Source organism: Erpetoichthys calabaricus, chromosome 16 (assembly GCF_900747795.2).
Source record: "Erpetoichthys calabaricus chromosome 16, fErpCal1.3, whole genome shotgun sequence".
NCBI lineage: Eukaryota > Metazoa > Chordata > Cladistia > Polypteriformes > Polypteridae > Erpetoichthys > Erpetoichthys calabaricus.
The window spans coordinates 96,457,036-96,471,325 of record NC_041409.2 but is presented as its reverse complement, the minus strand read 5'-3'; the positions used below and the strand labels follow the sequence as shown (position 1 = coordinate 96,471,325).

At 39.5% G+C, this 14,290-nt stretch overlaps 1 protein-coding gene across 1 annotated transcript; it reads left to right on the top strand.

Moving 5' to 3' along the window:
- The first annotated feature begins 3,589 nt into the window (after positions 1-3,589).
- LOC114666464 (uncharacterized) lies at positions 3,590-14,039 on the top strand. The gene is made up of 5 exons (XM_051919757.1): positions 3,590-3,650; positions 6,008-6,043; positions 9,841-10,116; positions 13,221-13,495; positions 13,904-14,039. Exons 1-5 carry the CDS (start codon positions 3,590-3,592, stop codon positions 13,952-13,954), a joined length of 699 nt encoding a protein of 232 aa, XP_051775717.1. The 3' UTR covers positions 13,955-14,039.
- The last annotated feature ends 251 nt before the right edge of the window (positions 14,040-14,290 follow it).

Below are 14,290 nucleotides of genomic sequence, written 5' to 3'. Positions count from 1 at the left end.
GTAGGTTATGTTGAGGATTTATAACACACTAATGAGGCCTCATCAGGTCTCCAGACTACAAAAATGGCTAGCAGCACAGGGAAAAAGTCCAGAGAAGAGCAGCTAGCCTGACTCCAGAGGTACAGGGGATGCCTTAGGAGAATAGTTTAAAAGAGTTGAGCTTTTTCAGTCTAAGTGTTGTCATTTCTACATGCTGTGACTGAAATGTATGCAGATCTTTTAAATGAAAGTCTGCAATTTGCACGTTAATCACATCTGAATGGTTTGATTTGCAATTTTAAATTGTGGATCAGAGGGATAAATCACAGAAAAATGTCTCTTTTGTCCAAAACATTTTGTAGGGCACCACAGATGTATCTATGTTTGGAGCACCTCTTTTATGATTTCATGTTTACTTTTCTGTCCTGGTTTTGTGTGTTGTATGATTTTTTCATCATTTGTGTAGCACCCTGAGATTATCAAACATCACAGAATAGCTAAACATAATTCATTTTTCAAGCAAAAAGTGCACAAAACTCTTTATAAAAATAACACACAAATCACAAAACTGTTAAAAACATTCACTGTGGTTTTTCTAGTTAGAATAGCGTAGCTGAATGTCACTTCCTGGAAATGCAAAATTGCAAAAGAATTGCTTAATCAAACCTGTTTATTATAAAAATATGTTCAGTTTTCTATAAACACATGTAGAAAATGGAAGCTTGGGAGCTTTATCTGATCATTTGTAAGTATATTTCTTATTTTAATTTTTAATTTTGCATTAAGAAAAGCATTTTTACATTCTAGGAGCTGACCTATAAGAAAAATAAGAGATTTCAGGCATACAATAAGAAAATGTTAGTGTTGAATTTTTTGAAAGGCTCCTTTGGCTGCAGGTTTTCATTCTAACCCTTTTCTAAATGAGTGATTAGTTTAACTCCTTTTCTCTTCATTTTAACTGATTTTTTTAACATTCAGTCCTCTGAATTGCTTCATTTTTTTCATTAAACAACAACCAAACAGAAATGAGAAGTGAAGTGAGCCGACAGAAGACCAGCTAAGTCAGGGCCTCAAACTTCACTCAGTTTCTTAATCTGAAACCAATTCTTGTTGCGAACTAAACCCATTATTTAATTCCATGGCTTGTTGATGCTGTCATCCTGCCACAGCAGACATTTCCAAAAGTGTTGATATTCTTTTTTCTTAGAGTTCCGTCAGGCCACTGTGCTCATTGGGACCTTCAAAGCAGCAGAAATTTTTCTGTAACCTTCCCCAGATTTGTGCCTCGAGACAATCCTGTCTCAGAGGTCTACAGACAATTCCTTTGACTTCATGCTTGGTTTGTCCTCTGACATGAACTGTCAACTGTGGGACCTTCTATAGACAGATGTGTGCCTTTCCAAATCATGTCCAGTCAACTGAATTTACCACAAGTGGACTCCAATGAAGCTGCAGAAACATCTCAAGGATGATCAGGTGAAACAGGAGGCACCTGAGCTCAATTTTGAGCTTCATAGCAAAGGCTGTGAATACTTATGTACATGTGCTTTCTCAATTTTTTTATTTTTAATAAATTTGCAGAAACCTCAAGTAAACTTTTTCCACGTTGTCATTATGGGGGTGTTGTGTGTAGAATACTGAGGAAAAAAATGAATTTAATCCATTTTGGAATAAGGCTGTAACATAACAAAATGTGGAAAAAGTGATGCGCTGTGAGTACTTTCCGGATGCACTATATATATAGATATATATATATATATATATATATATATATATATATAGATATATATATAGATATATATATATATATATATATATATATATATATATATATTATATATATACATATATACACACACATACACAGTATATATATATATATATATATATATTATATATATATATATATATAATATATACACAGGGGCGGCACGGTGGCGCAGTGGGTGGCGCTGCTGCCTCGCAGTTGGGACATCTGGGGACCTGGGTTCGCTTCCCGGGCCCTCCCTGCGTGGAGTTTGCATGTTCTCCCCGTGTCTGCGTGGGTTTCCTCCGGGCACTCCGGTTTCCTCCCACAGTCCAAAGACATGCAGGTTAGGTGGATTGGCGATTCTAAATTGGCCCTAGTGTGTGCTTGGTGTGTGGGTGTGTTTGTGTGTGTCCTGCGGTGGGTTGGCACCCTGCCTGGGATTGGTTCCTGCCTTGTGCCCTGTGTTGGCTGGGATTGGCTCCAGCAGACCCCCGTGACCCTGTGGTCGGATTCAGCGGGTTGGAAGATGGATGGATGGATATATATACAGTATATATATATATATATATATATATATATATATATAGGTATATATAAAGGCATCTAATTTGTAGCTGTACATGGCTCCAGTTATGGCTTTTATTTTGATTGATTCTTCTGCATTTTTTCTCATATTTCATTCTCATTTATATTTGGCTTAACCTTGTCTTCATTGCTGCATAATCTTTTTATACTGGGTGAGTTGCAAGAGTATTTAAAAGCTGTTTTAGAACCTGATAGAATTGATTTGGATGCTGTAGAACATTCTACCAGATGGAAGTGGGGCAAAGAGACCGTGAGAGGGAATGGAGCGGTTCTTCACAATCCTGTTGGGCTTTGCAGATGCAGTGCTTTACAAAGATGTCTTCAATGGAGTGCAGAGAGGTCGCAGTGATCTTTTCTGCTGAGTACACTACCCATTGAAGGACCTTACAGTCAGAGACACTGCATTTGCCAAACCAGACAGTGATACTGCTAGTTAGAACTCTCTTAATGGTTTCCCTGTATAATGTGGCTAGAATGGGTGGTGGTAGGTTTGCCTTCAGCCACAGAAGGAGGTGGTGTTAACTGACCAAGTAAGGTCAGTTGCAGACAAAGGAATTTGGTGCTCTTGACCAGTTCCACAGCAGTGGTGTGCAGTGGAGTGTGGGCAGCATGGGCCTCCTGAAGTTAACGATCATTGGGTTCATCTTGTGTACATTAGGAGAGAGATTGTTGCACTTACAGCACTTCACCAATCTTTATATCTCCATTCTGTAAGCTGACACATCTCCACTGTTAATGAGACCCACCACCATTGAGTCATCAGCAAACTTAATAAGTAACTGCTATACGTAGCTGTACAATCATGAGTTAGCACAGTGAACAGAAGTGAGCTGAGAACACAGCCCTGGTGGGCACCACTGCTTAGAGTGATGGTGTTCACATGCAGACTATCTGGGGTCTCTCAATCAGGAAGTACAGGATACAGTTGCATAGGGAAATGTAGAAGCCTAGCAGACTCCACTTCTGAGGGATGATGATATTAAAAGACAAAGTCAACAAAGAGCATTCTAGCATAGCTGTTTCTTTTTTCCAGATAAAGAGTAGTAGATACGGCATCTTCAGTGGAATGGTTCAGGCGATAGGCAAACTGGAGAGGACAATGTGATGTGAGAAGTCCAGCTTTCAGGTAGCACAGGACTAGCAAAGCACTTCATGATGGCAGGTGTATGTGCAATAGGATGGTAGATATTGAGGCAAGGGAATGAGGACTTCTTTGGCATTGGTTTGATGATGGTGGTTTTGAAGCACTTGGGGACGACTGCCTGTCTAAGGGAAATGTTGAAGATGTCTGATGATATCCAGCAGTTGTTTGCACATTACCTGTCCACACAGCAAGGTATGTTTTCTGATCCAGCAGCTTTGCATAGGTTGACATTCAGCAAAGTTCTCACATCAGCAATGAACAAACATGGAACCTGTTCCTCCTGAGCACTGACGGACTTCCTCATAGATATGTTGTTCAGGCCATCAAACCATGCATAGATGTTGTTTAGGATATCTGGAAGGGAGACGTCATCACTGCAGACATGTGATTTGGTCTTATGGTTTGTAGTGGTTTGAATTTCCTGTCACATGTGCCGTGTGTCTGTGGTATCCTGAAAGTGGCTTTGGAATTTCTTGCCATACTCTTGTTTAGCTACTTTGATGTCCCAGGATAGGTTTGCCCTTGCCTTCCTAAGGGCTACCTTATCACTTGATCTAAAGGAGGCATTATGGGCTTTTAGCAGAGAGTGTACCACCAAGGTCACCCAAGCTTTCTGATTAGCATGTGTTGTGATGGTCTTTGAGACAGTCACATCATCTCCACACTTGTTAAAGTAGCCAGAGACTGATGATGCATACTCCTCTAATTTGATCAACAGATGGTTGAAACATGTCTTAAAACAGCCCTGCAGGGATGAAACAGCTCCCTATGTCTGTACCCTGATCTGTTTGAGAGTTGGTTTGGATCATTTCAGCAGTGTTTTGTAGGCAGGAACCACTTGACTTGATTTAGAACATCTGGAAGTAAATGGACTAAGTGGGAATAAAATGTTATGCTCAGTGACGATATGTTGACTTGCATTAGTGAGGGTTGCAGTGACAAAATGCAAAAAGTAGGGACGGATATTTTGAATTGCAAAGATCAGATGTGCTCTCGTTAACCTGGTCGGACAGACGGCAAGCTTCAGTTTACGATGAAGTGTCTACAGTCGAAAAAGACCCCATTGGAGATATAAATGTGTGTCCCGTGTGCAGAGAGCACATTGCACATTTTAAAAATAAACATCACCTGATGCAAGGGAAAAAATTTTGATTAGCAACAGATTATACATTGGCATTCAATGGCATCAATGGACGATTGATAAACATGAATGATACGCTGTTGCAGGTACTGTGTGCGCTCTGTTAATCAGTGTTCTGATGATAGTGTAGGAGTTAATGTAAGCTTGAAAGAATTTGCAGCCATATTCATGAAAAGTAAACAGCGTGTCACACTCTATCATAAGGACGGCTTTTCAAAGAGTTGATAGTGAAGAGCCACAGGAGATGCAGATATCAGGACTCAAAACACCCAAATCAACAAATGTGCCTAACAACACCAGTAGAAGTACAGATGAGTCTCCAAAACATTCACCACCCACTGACTGCACGTAAATGAATAACCTAAAGAAATTAAACATTACTGTCTAATTGAAAATGCAAACATGCTTTGACAATATAGCCGCAGCATTTTAAAACATTGTATATCCACAGACCATAATGATTTTCGAAACTCAACTTGCAGTTGTTATGTCATATTATGCTGCCATAAATAAAATGGCAGAAAGTTATCATAGCAGACAGGGTCACTTCTCAAACGTGTGCCGCCCAGTAGCGGCAGTGCTCTACATGTGTCTGTCTGTCTCCAGTGTCACAGCCATCTTTACAACATGCACATTAATTATTATGCCTCAGTTACCATTTGCTACTGAGCTCCTGAATGGATAACATCAATTTTAGCTTTTTATTTTTTTCTCAGCGTTTATTATTCAGTATCTTTTGCTTTCTCCCTGAAACCCTGGCAGCAGTTTAAAATGCACAGACTGGAGGAATCGGGGATTGGGGGTAGTGGTGTTTTAGGAAGAAGCTCTGTGGGTGGAGCCTTTGCAGAGCAGGATTTTGTCGCTATTCCATGTACTTTTTTTTGCATATAATATCGTTACGCATTCTTTTCCATGACTCGTAGCTTTCCACTTCTTGATTCAGTTCACAGTCTTAGTGTTTTGGCTCTGGTGATATTTTCATATTTATGGTAATGACTGCTTTTGCTTCTTTTGACTTCACTTATGGCTTAGCTCTAATTTCCTTTTGGGGACAAATAAAAGATAATCTGTCTATGGATTTTTTTCTATAATAACTCTTCAGTATTCTGTGTTCCAGTTTCTCAAAAACGTACATTTTCCAGTCAGTTTATAACAACAACTTTTAAGATGCACTGTGCCAGCAAACAATATGAAGAGGACGGTTGGAATTAAAAAAGCAGTGGAGCAAGCAGGCCTGGGCCGCTTTGAGTGTTTCCAACTGGCATAAAACCATACGTCTTGTGCATTCTTGGATTCTTAGTACTGCTGCTTACTCAGACATCAAGCTTTAACTTTTCTCATACAATTTAGAAATTTGCCAGATCTGAGAACTGCAATTTTTAATAGATTCTGTATTCCTTTGTTTCAGCCCTGATTGTAGTGACTTCATCTGCACAGTATGAAGGTAAGTCCACAAGGCTTCAGTTTTGCATTGCACAAATGCTGTTTGGTTTCGGGTCAGAGACTTTGTTTTTCTTCTTATGTCTTGTGGTCATTTAATTTTCAATATTACAGTTTTTCTCAATCAATTTGAAATGTTTGTCATCCCACAAATGCCGTTGTCACAACTGTTAACCCAGTCCTCAAAGTAACAATGCATGTGCTCACAGAGCACTCACATTTCTCTTAGTATTTTATTTACAAACTGTAAATGATGAGGCTCATATTGGCCAACTCTAAACACGTTCTTCATTGTGTGGTGTATTTCTCATTTAACTCTCAGAAACTCATCATAACTGTTAGAATGTTCATCAGTCTGTCACACTGATCTAGCAGCTCATTGCTGTAAATGGCAGCAAATAAAACAATTCATTCTTGCAGCTTTTGCATAATCCGTTCAGGACACAGCTGGTGAGGAGAAGCCCAGAGCAGATGTTTCTAGCGGTGTTTCCTCCGTGAAAGCACATGCCATTAGCCTCTCACACAGCTGTATATCCATTAGAGATACTGAAGTGTGTGGTGCTACATGGATCAGCAAGCTGTCGCACAGGGACGAGGCATATTGAGTGGAAGGGGTCCAAGAACAAGTGGAGGATGTGGGGGGACAGGAAAGAGGGAAGAGCAGTTGAAGGAACCCCAGAGTAGGTCCAAAAATAAGTGCCACAATTGTTCATTGTGTAATCAGCATGGTCTCATCTCGCCTGAGGCACGGAAACGTGTGCAGCCTCAGTTGAGCCAATCAGCTGTGACATTGATGAGGCAGGTTCGATGATGTGGCAGGAGTCTCATGGGGCACAGGGCCACAATGGATGTGCCTGGACAACGTGGAGGCAACATCACCATGTGTGCTGTGATGTCTGAACAGGGTGTGCTCCACAATATTCCAGCTATTGGACTCTTCAATGCTTTAACTATTTTTAGATGGGCTATTCAATGCTCTCATTCCTGAAGTTGAGAGACGAGTGGCTGCACCAGGCCTGCCAAATGGTGTGGTGGTCTGGGACTGTGGAAGAAAACTTTTTAAATAGACACCCCCCACTAGAATGCCCCGATTTAAGCAATTAAACACAGGCAGGAGAAAGCATCAATCATTATTCTTTATGTAAATCTTGCAAGAGGCAAACAACATATTAGTAAGTGTTTACAAAGAAAATAGTGTCCTCTGCGCTATAATTTATACAATTCATTGATTAGGTCACTGCTCAAAAATGGAATTTATTACATAAGCAGAAAACTTTGCTAAAAGCTTATTCCTCATTCTGTCTTGAAAGACAAACTATAAGGCATGATGTGGATCCAGTTTTGCGGCCAGCAGGTTGAAAAAAAGAATGGGTGGCTCATGAAGGGGTCTTTTGGCATTGTTTCATTTGTAGGATACTTTTGAATGAAGGATTTTCCATGGTTCAAACTTTTTTGTTGTTTTTTACAGAAGGTTTCCATTTCTTATGTAAGTTGTAACAAAGGACAGGAGAGGCGTCAAAAAAGTTTGGGGGATCCACCCCATATACTTGAAACAAAGGTGCTGAAAATATAAGAAAACAGGCTTTTAATGAGTAGTCAATAAGGACTGTGTCCAATACGGAACTGCTAGTGAATGTAGAAGTTGGCTTTTATAAATTGGAGGGAGGAAGACATGCGTCTTCATAGTTTGCCTGATGTGACATCAGAGGTGGGTTGAGGTTGTGGCCAGAGGTGGAGTCTGTGGAGGAACTGGATGAGTTAGTGTGGTTTCCTCTTCTGGGGATCTGTAGGGGAAGGAGAAAGAGCATTTGTGCACCCACTCAACTCCTGTCTCGGCATACGACATTCAGTTCAGCCCTTTGACTGCCTCTCATGCGCACATGGGTTTAAAGGTTTACTACAATTATTTTTACTTGATGGATAAACATATCTGTATATACAATAAATACAGTTATGTGTCATTATATTTAATTATTTTCACCTTTGTCGTCACAGCAGAATTCCAAATGCCAAGTTTTGATGAACAGAAAAGGAATACTGTGGTATAAGCGTTTGTAAATGATAAACAAGGTGTGACTATTTGGTCGCAGTGTTGTAGTGACCGATCACCTTTGTGCATTTTGATGCTTTTCGTGAGTGTTTTGCTGCTTTGAGAAATGCATGAACTGTTTGGCGAAACGCTTCCACAGTTGTGAGAATGGTGTTTGTGGTGTGAGAAACGTGTCATACTGATTGAGAAAAACTGTAAAACAAAATGTGACTCCCGTATTAACTTACAGAGTGTTTTTGTTCTTCTTTTAGCGTTTCTAATTGTTGCGATTTGATTTCTCTGATGCTGTCGGTCTCTGAACTCCATCATATCGACACTCCTTTTGTATAATATTCTTGGCAATTGTAGGTGTTCTCTTATTTTAAACCACCACTCCTGGTGTGTCTTTGTCATTTAACCCTTTTATCGAATTCTCCTTCCTAAATGATTAACATGCTAGAGCTGCCTTACACTTGCAGTGTCTTTTACAGGCCTTGTCCTCCATTGCAAGATTAAGTAATTCAGTCGCTGTGTACAAAGTTAAAAACGATAAGTGTAAAGAGACAAAGCTCCTATGACGTCCTCTATTGAGTACTTCTTGGTCTGTTTTCTTTGAAGCTGTAGTTGACTTCTCTGCTCACATTTGCTTTTGAGGTTGCTCTGAAGTCCTGATGAACACTTAATGAAAAGTGCTGCCTTCATCATTTAAAGAGTTAACATGGTCAAAATCTTTTTAAATTATATATGTTGTAAAAAGGAGACAAAGATAAAGAGGTTGAGGCACCATCTTGAGAGTTTAGAAAAACAAAAAACACCCAAAAATTGTGGAGACATCCTCTCAGATGTGAGTTCAAGACAGAACTGAAAACAAGATGGCCGGTCCCCGGCTTGTATGGTCATGTGGCAGGAAGGGGCGGGTCCAGGAGACAGACGTGACGTCAGCAGTGGAGTGGAGTGGAGTGGAGGACAAGAGAAGGCATTAGAACACAGCGCCCACCCGTTTCACAGGATAATTACCATCACCAAAGCCCCTAACCTGCCTCCCATGCATGTGAAAATTTTGAAAAATATATATTTTTTCTATTTCATATAATTGTAGATTTGTTTATTTGGAAAAGGTAAGAATCACAAAGTATAAAAAAAGAAATATATATTAAAAAAAGAAGGAAACATTTATTTTCTTTATGCTTATTAAAGAATGGCTAAGTGTCTGTCTGTGTGTCCATCATGTTGCTATGTCCCTGTCATTCCAAAAGATGGCGGGTCACATTTTTTCTAGCAATGAAATAAATACATTGCATTTTTCATTCAAACAGATGGTGCATCACAAAAAATTTGTTGTAATACATTTTATTTCTACGTGTTTTATAAAATGCTTTCCAATTGATATCTCTCTTGTTCAGTAGCTCCTCTACACAGGACAACATGTGACCTTCAGGTGTTAAACTATGACAAAAATGACAGTGCAAATCACTGAAGGTTCAGTAATTAAAGTATGGACCAATAGAAAATTGATCAATGCTTCTTCTAGACAGAACAAAAATTCCATCTGTCCAATATAAGACACCAGTCTGCTCACATCTTCTCAAGGAGAATTATTCACATAAACTCAGTGGGTGATGAGAACTCTTCTAGTCTCTCTTTATCTTTGTGAAATTAAAATAAAATAAAAAAAAAACAAAGTCATTTATCTGTCAGCATTAGTTCAGCAGTTATGTTTGTTTTTGGTAGCTTCATGTTCAACAGCAGTTCTTGTCTCTTCTACCCCACAGATTCTACAAAGGTGACTCTAATACTGCAGACACAGAGTGAGCTCGTGTACACTGGAGACACTGTGACTCTGGAGTGCATCGTTGTTGAGCCCTTTGATATTTGGATGCATCGATGGTTCAAAAATAGAAAGCCAATCTGGAGGGAAACTAAAGAAAACACTCACATATTTCAGTCTGTGACTCAGTCTGACAGTGGAGAGTACCAGTGTGATGCCTACAGACGGGATACTCTTAAGGTGTCAGAGCGCAGCAGTGCTGTCGTACTGAATGTTCAAGGTAAGTGTGGAACTACAGGATGGTCAGCAGTGATCAGCTGTCACTCTGGAATCTACAAAGACAGGACACATAGGCTTTGTTTCCACATAATAATAATGCATTGTATTTATATAGCACCTTTTCATGGCTATCTGTTCTGTATCTTTAGTTTATGGAAGTTTAGGTTAATGAAAATTTAATGGCATTTGTGTAGTGAATATTCTGAACTTTTGTCCCAACCACAACTGTGAAATAACGCAAGTCCTCTTAGATTCTTTCATCTTCCTTACCTATTGTTTAAGGAAGATAAATGACTAGCAGAACTGAAGAATTTCAGACTTAATTGATTTTTTACAAATATCTTGGAGATGAGAAGCTTCATTTTATTTTATTTTTTTTTTCTCAAGGAGCTTTTGATCTTGGAAATTTTTGTTTTCTGAAGGTCGGTCAGCTTTAATTGACATTAATTATGACACTGTAATTGTTCCAGCTAGGGTTTCATCCTTGGTCTGGTATGTTCTTTGTTAATTTAATTTTTGTGTTGTTTTTGAAATATTATTTTATTATTGATTCTGTATTTTATTACTTTAATATGGTATTTATTATGTTGAAATTTTAATTTTATTAACAATGTATGCAGTACAGTAATCCCTCGCTATATCGTGCTTCGCCTTTCGCGGCTTCACTCCATCGCGGATTTTACATGTAAGCATATTTAAATATATATCGCGGATTTTTTGCTGGTTCGCGGATTTCTGCGGACAATGGGTCTTTTAATTTCTGGTACATGCTTCCTCAGTTGGTTTGCCCAGTTGATTTCATACAAGGGACGCTATTGGCAGATGGCTGAGAAGCTACCCAGCTTACTTTTCTCTCTCTCTTGCGCTGACTTAGGGGGTGTGAGCAGGGGGGCTGTTCGCACACCTAGACGATAGGGACGCTTGTCTAAAAATGCTGAAAGATTATCTTCACGTTGCTATCTTTTGTGCAGCTGCTTCCTGAAAGGACATGCTGTACGGTGCTTCGCATACTTAAAAGCTCGAAGGGCACGTATTGATTTTTGATTGAAAAACAAACTCTGTCTCTCTATCTCTCTCTCTCTCTTTCTCTGCTCCTGACGGAGGGGGTGTGAGCTGCCACCTTCAACAGCTTTGTGCCGCGGTGCTTCGCATACTTAAAAGCCAAACAGCCCTATTGATTTGTTTGCTTTTCTCTATCTCTGTGACAGTCACTGCTCCTGACACGCACTCCTTTGAAGAGGAAGATATGTTTGCATTCTTCTAATTGTGAGATGGAACTGTCATCTCTGTCTTGTCATGGAGCACAGTTTAAACTTTTGAAAAAGAGACAAATGTTTGTTTGCAGTGTTTGAATAACGTTCCTGTCTCTCTACAACCTCCTGTGTTTCTGCGCAAATCTGTGACCCAAGCATGACAATATAAAAAATAACCATATAAACATATGGTTTCTACTTCGCGGATTTTCTTATTTCGCGGGTGGCTCTGGAACGCAACCCCCGCGATGGAGGAGGGATTACTGTAATTTAATTTGTCTTCTGTCCTGTCCTTTTTATGTGTAGCCCAGGGGACGGGGCCACCTCATGACAACTCTGGATCTGGCAAAAAATGTCAGTCGAAACTGTAGCTCGGGATGGCGTTTTTTGCTGTTCCTTATTACTTTTACTTCTTGTTTTAGATTATTATATCCCTTGGTGTTATGAGACATTGTCATGTTATAAGAATTATTGTGAGAGAACGAAAGGACCGGGAGAAAAGAAATGCAAGATAATATTGTCATTGAGAACTTGTAAGGTCAAAATTTAGAAGATTACAAAGTGAATTTTGCAAATAAAGCACAGGGGCAAAGCAAAAATCAAAGCCAAAGTCAAAAATAGTTCTGAACTGAACCAGAACCCAGTGCTAGGCCTACTTGTACTAAAGCTAACAGACAATGAACTTTTTTATTTGTTGATTTTGTAACTGAGAGATAATTTAAGGCGTGACCAGTCTCCCGTGTTATATACATTATAAAATGTAAATAAAAATTAAAGCATAAGTAACATGTACTATGAAACATTTTTTGACCCCTACATTTCATTAAGTTATGTTCTTTGGTTTTGCAAATTTTTGGGTTTGTTCACATTTTGATTTTGAATTTTTTGCAAAACATTTTTTGTGTTGTTTTTCTCTCTGCCTTTTAGTGCTTCTCCTTTGAAATTCTTAAAGAAATTCTTAAAATATTAGATGGACTGTTTTGGCTGTCATTCAAAAATAAGGTTTAAGGCCTTCTTCTCCTCTATATGGATATAGTTTGACATCTGTGGCAGAGCAACGGGCTGAGCAGGCTCCTGTCAATCATGGAGAATCCACTGAACAGGATCATCTCCAGCGACAGACTGCTATCACCGTCCTGCTCCACTGACAGACTGAGAGATCGTTCCTCCCCCACACTATGCGACTCTTCAGTTCCACTGGGGGGGGTAAACATTAACATTATACAAAGTTGCTGTCCGTTATACCTGCATTGTTATCACTCTTTAATTAAAATTGTTTTTATCAGTATGCTGCTGCTGGAGTATGTGAATTTCCCCTTGGGATTAATAAAGTATTTATCTATTTATCTATCTATCTATTTGAAACTGTGAACTTTAAAAAGCCTCAGTCCTATTTTTGAGCCTGCACAGGTCAGAAGCCTGCCTTTTGAGTTTTGGTCTAGGCTACCTAAGGTGAGGCCTGTTCAATGAGTCACACCTGCAAATTTGGAAGGTCTGGGTTTTGTTCATTTTGAGAAAAAATTGTTCAGTTTAATGTTTTCTCAATCTCTCTCTTTGTTCTCCCACCTTGCATTTGATGTTGAGTAATTTTATGAAGTTTTCTTGCTCTGGACACAAAGCTCCCATAGATTGTAACTAACTGGATAATATGATGAAGCCCACTTCTCATTTGCCTCACTAAGCTAAAGAGAAGGCACTCTGCAGCAGAGAGGTTTGGATTGGCATCCCGACCAGGGTTTCATTGGTTAAGATTGTTGAGGGTTGGTTACAATCCATTGGTGTGTTTAACAATGATAAGAAGAGAAGAGGATGAGACCCTTGTGCTTTTACCCTGTCATCGTTTCACTTTCAGAAAGGACAGCCACATTAAAGGTGATCTCTGGACATACAGATGGACGAATATATGTAGGAGATGAAGTCCACCTGCTCTGTCTGGTCGATGGAGATCCAGTTGACTGGACATATGAGCTGTACAAGAGTGGAGATGAAAATCCTCATAAAACTCAAATGGAGAAGAACTTCACCATCGGCCCTGTGACTCTCTCACATAAGGGGAGTACAAGTGTCAGGCAGCAAGAGGGGCACTTTATTCGAGTTTTAGTAACCCCATTCAGTTACGGATGTCAGGTGAGAGACCCAAACTAAACTTCTCGTCTTTGTTAAAGTGAGTTTTAAGTATTAGTAGCAGGTGAGCACAGCCAGTGAGTCACACTCCATAGATTAGTGGTTACGTTTAAGGAAGTTAGTCGTGTGTGTCTACCAAGTCGGATCGAGGGCATTGGATCTGATCGACGACTTTACTACTACAAAGGTAGACTGTACAGCATACATTTATGAGTTGTCGTTTATGACTGAAGCTGATGTTTGATTGATTACTTTAATGATGATCAAGTCTGAACATAAATGAAAAAAAGTGCGAGAGATTTTAAATGATCCTGCTTGGAGTGAAGTGTTTTATTGGTTTGGTGGACTGTAGAAATGATTCTTTTTCCCCAAAGAAAATCACGGTGACTTTTCCTATTTTTATCTTTGTAGATTTTTCAACCCAGAATTGCCTTCGACTTGGAGCAGCGGGGCTGGTGCTGATTGTGCTGGCAATCATTATGAGCAAGTGTTTCTGGAACAGAGTGCTTCCAGCTGGCGGATCCGGTGGATATGCATATACTTCAGGGCAAAGAGGGTCGGAAAAGTAATTTGAATTAGTAAAGGACATGAAGAACGTCCCTGATGTCCTGAATAGGGTATATTAACTCTTCTGTGGTGATACCAACATACCCTTAACATTTATGTTTTTATAAAAATGCTTGCATCTACATATTTAAAACAGCAAAACAAAAAAAAAACAATCTTAGTGAGTTGGAGACCATCATGGCACAGTCCTGTGATGGCCGGTTGTGATGTCTGACATACCCAGTGATTCAG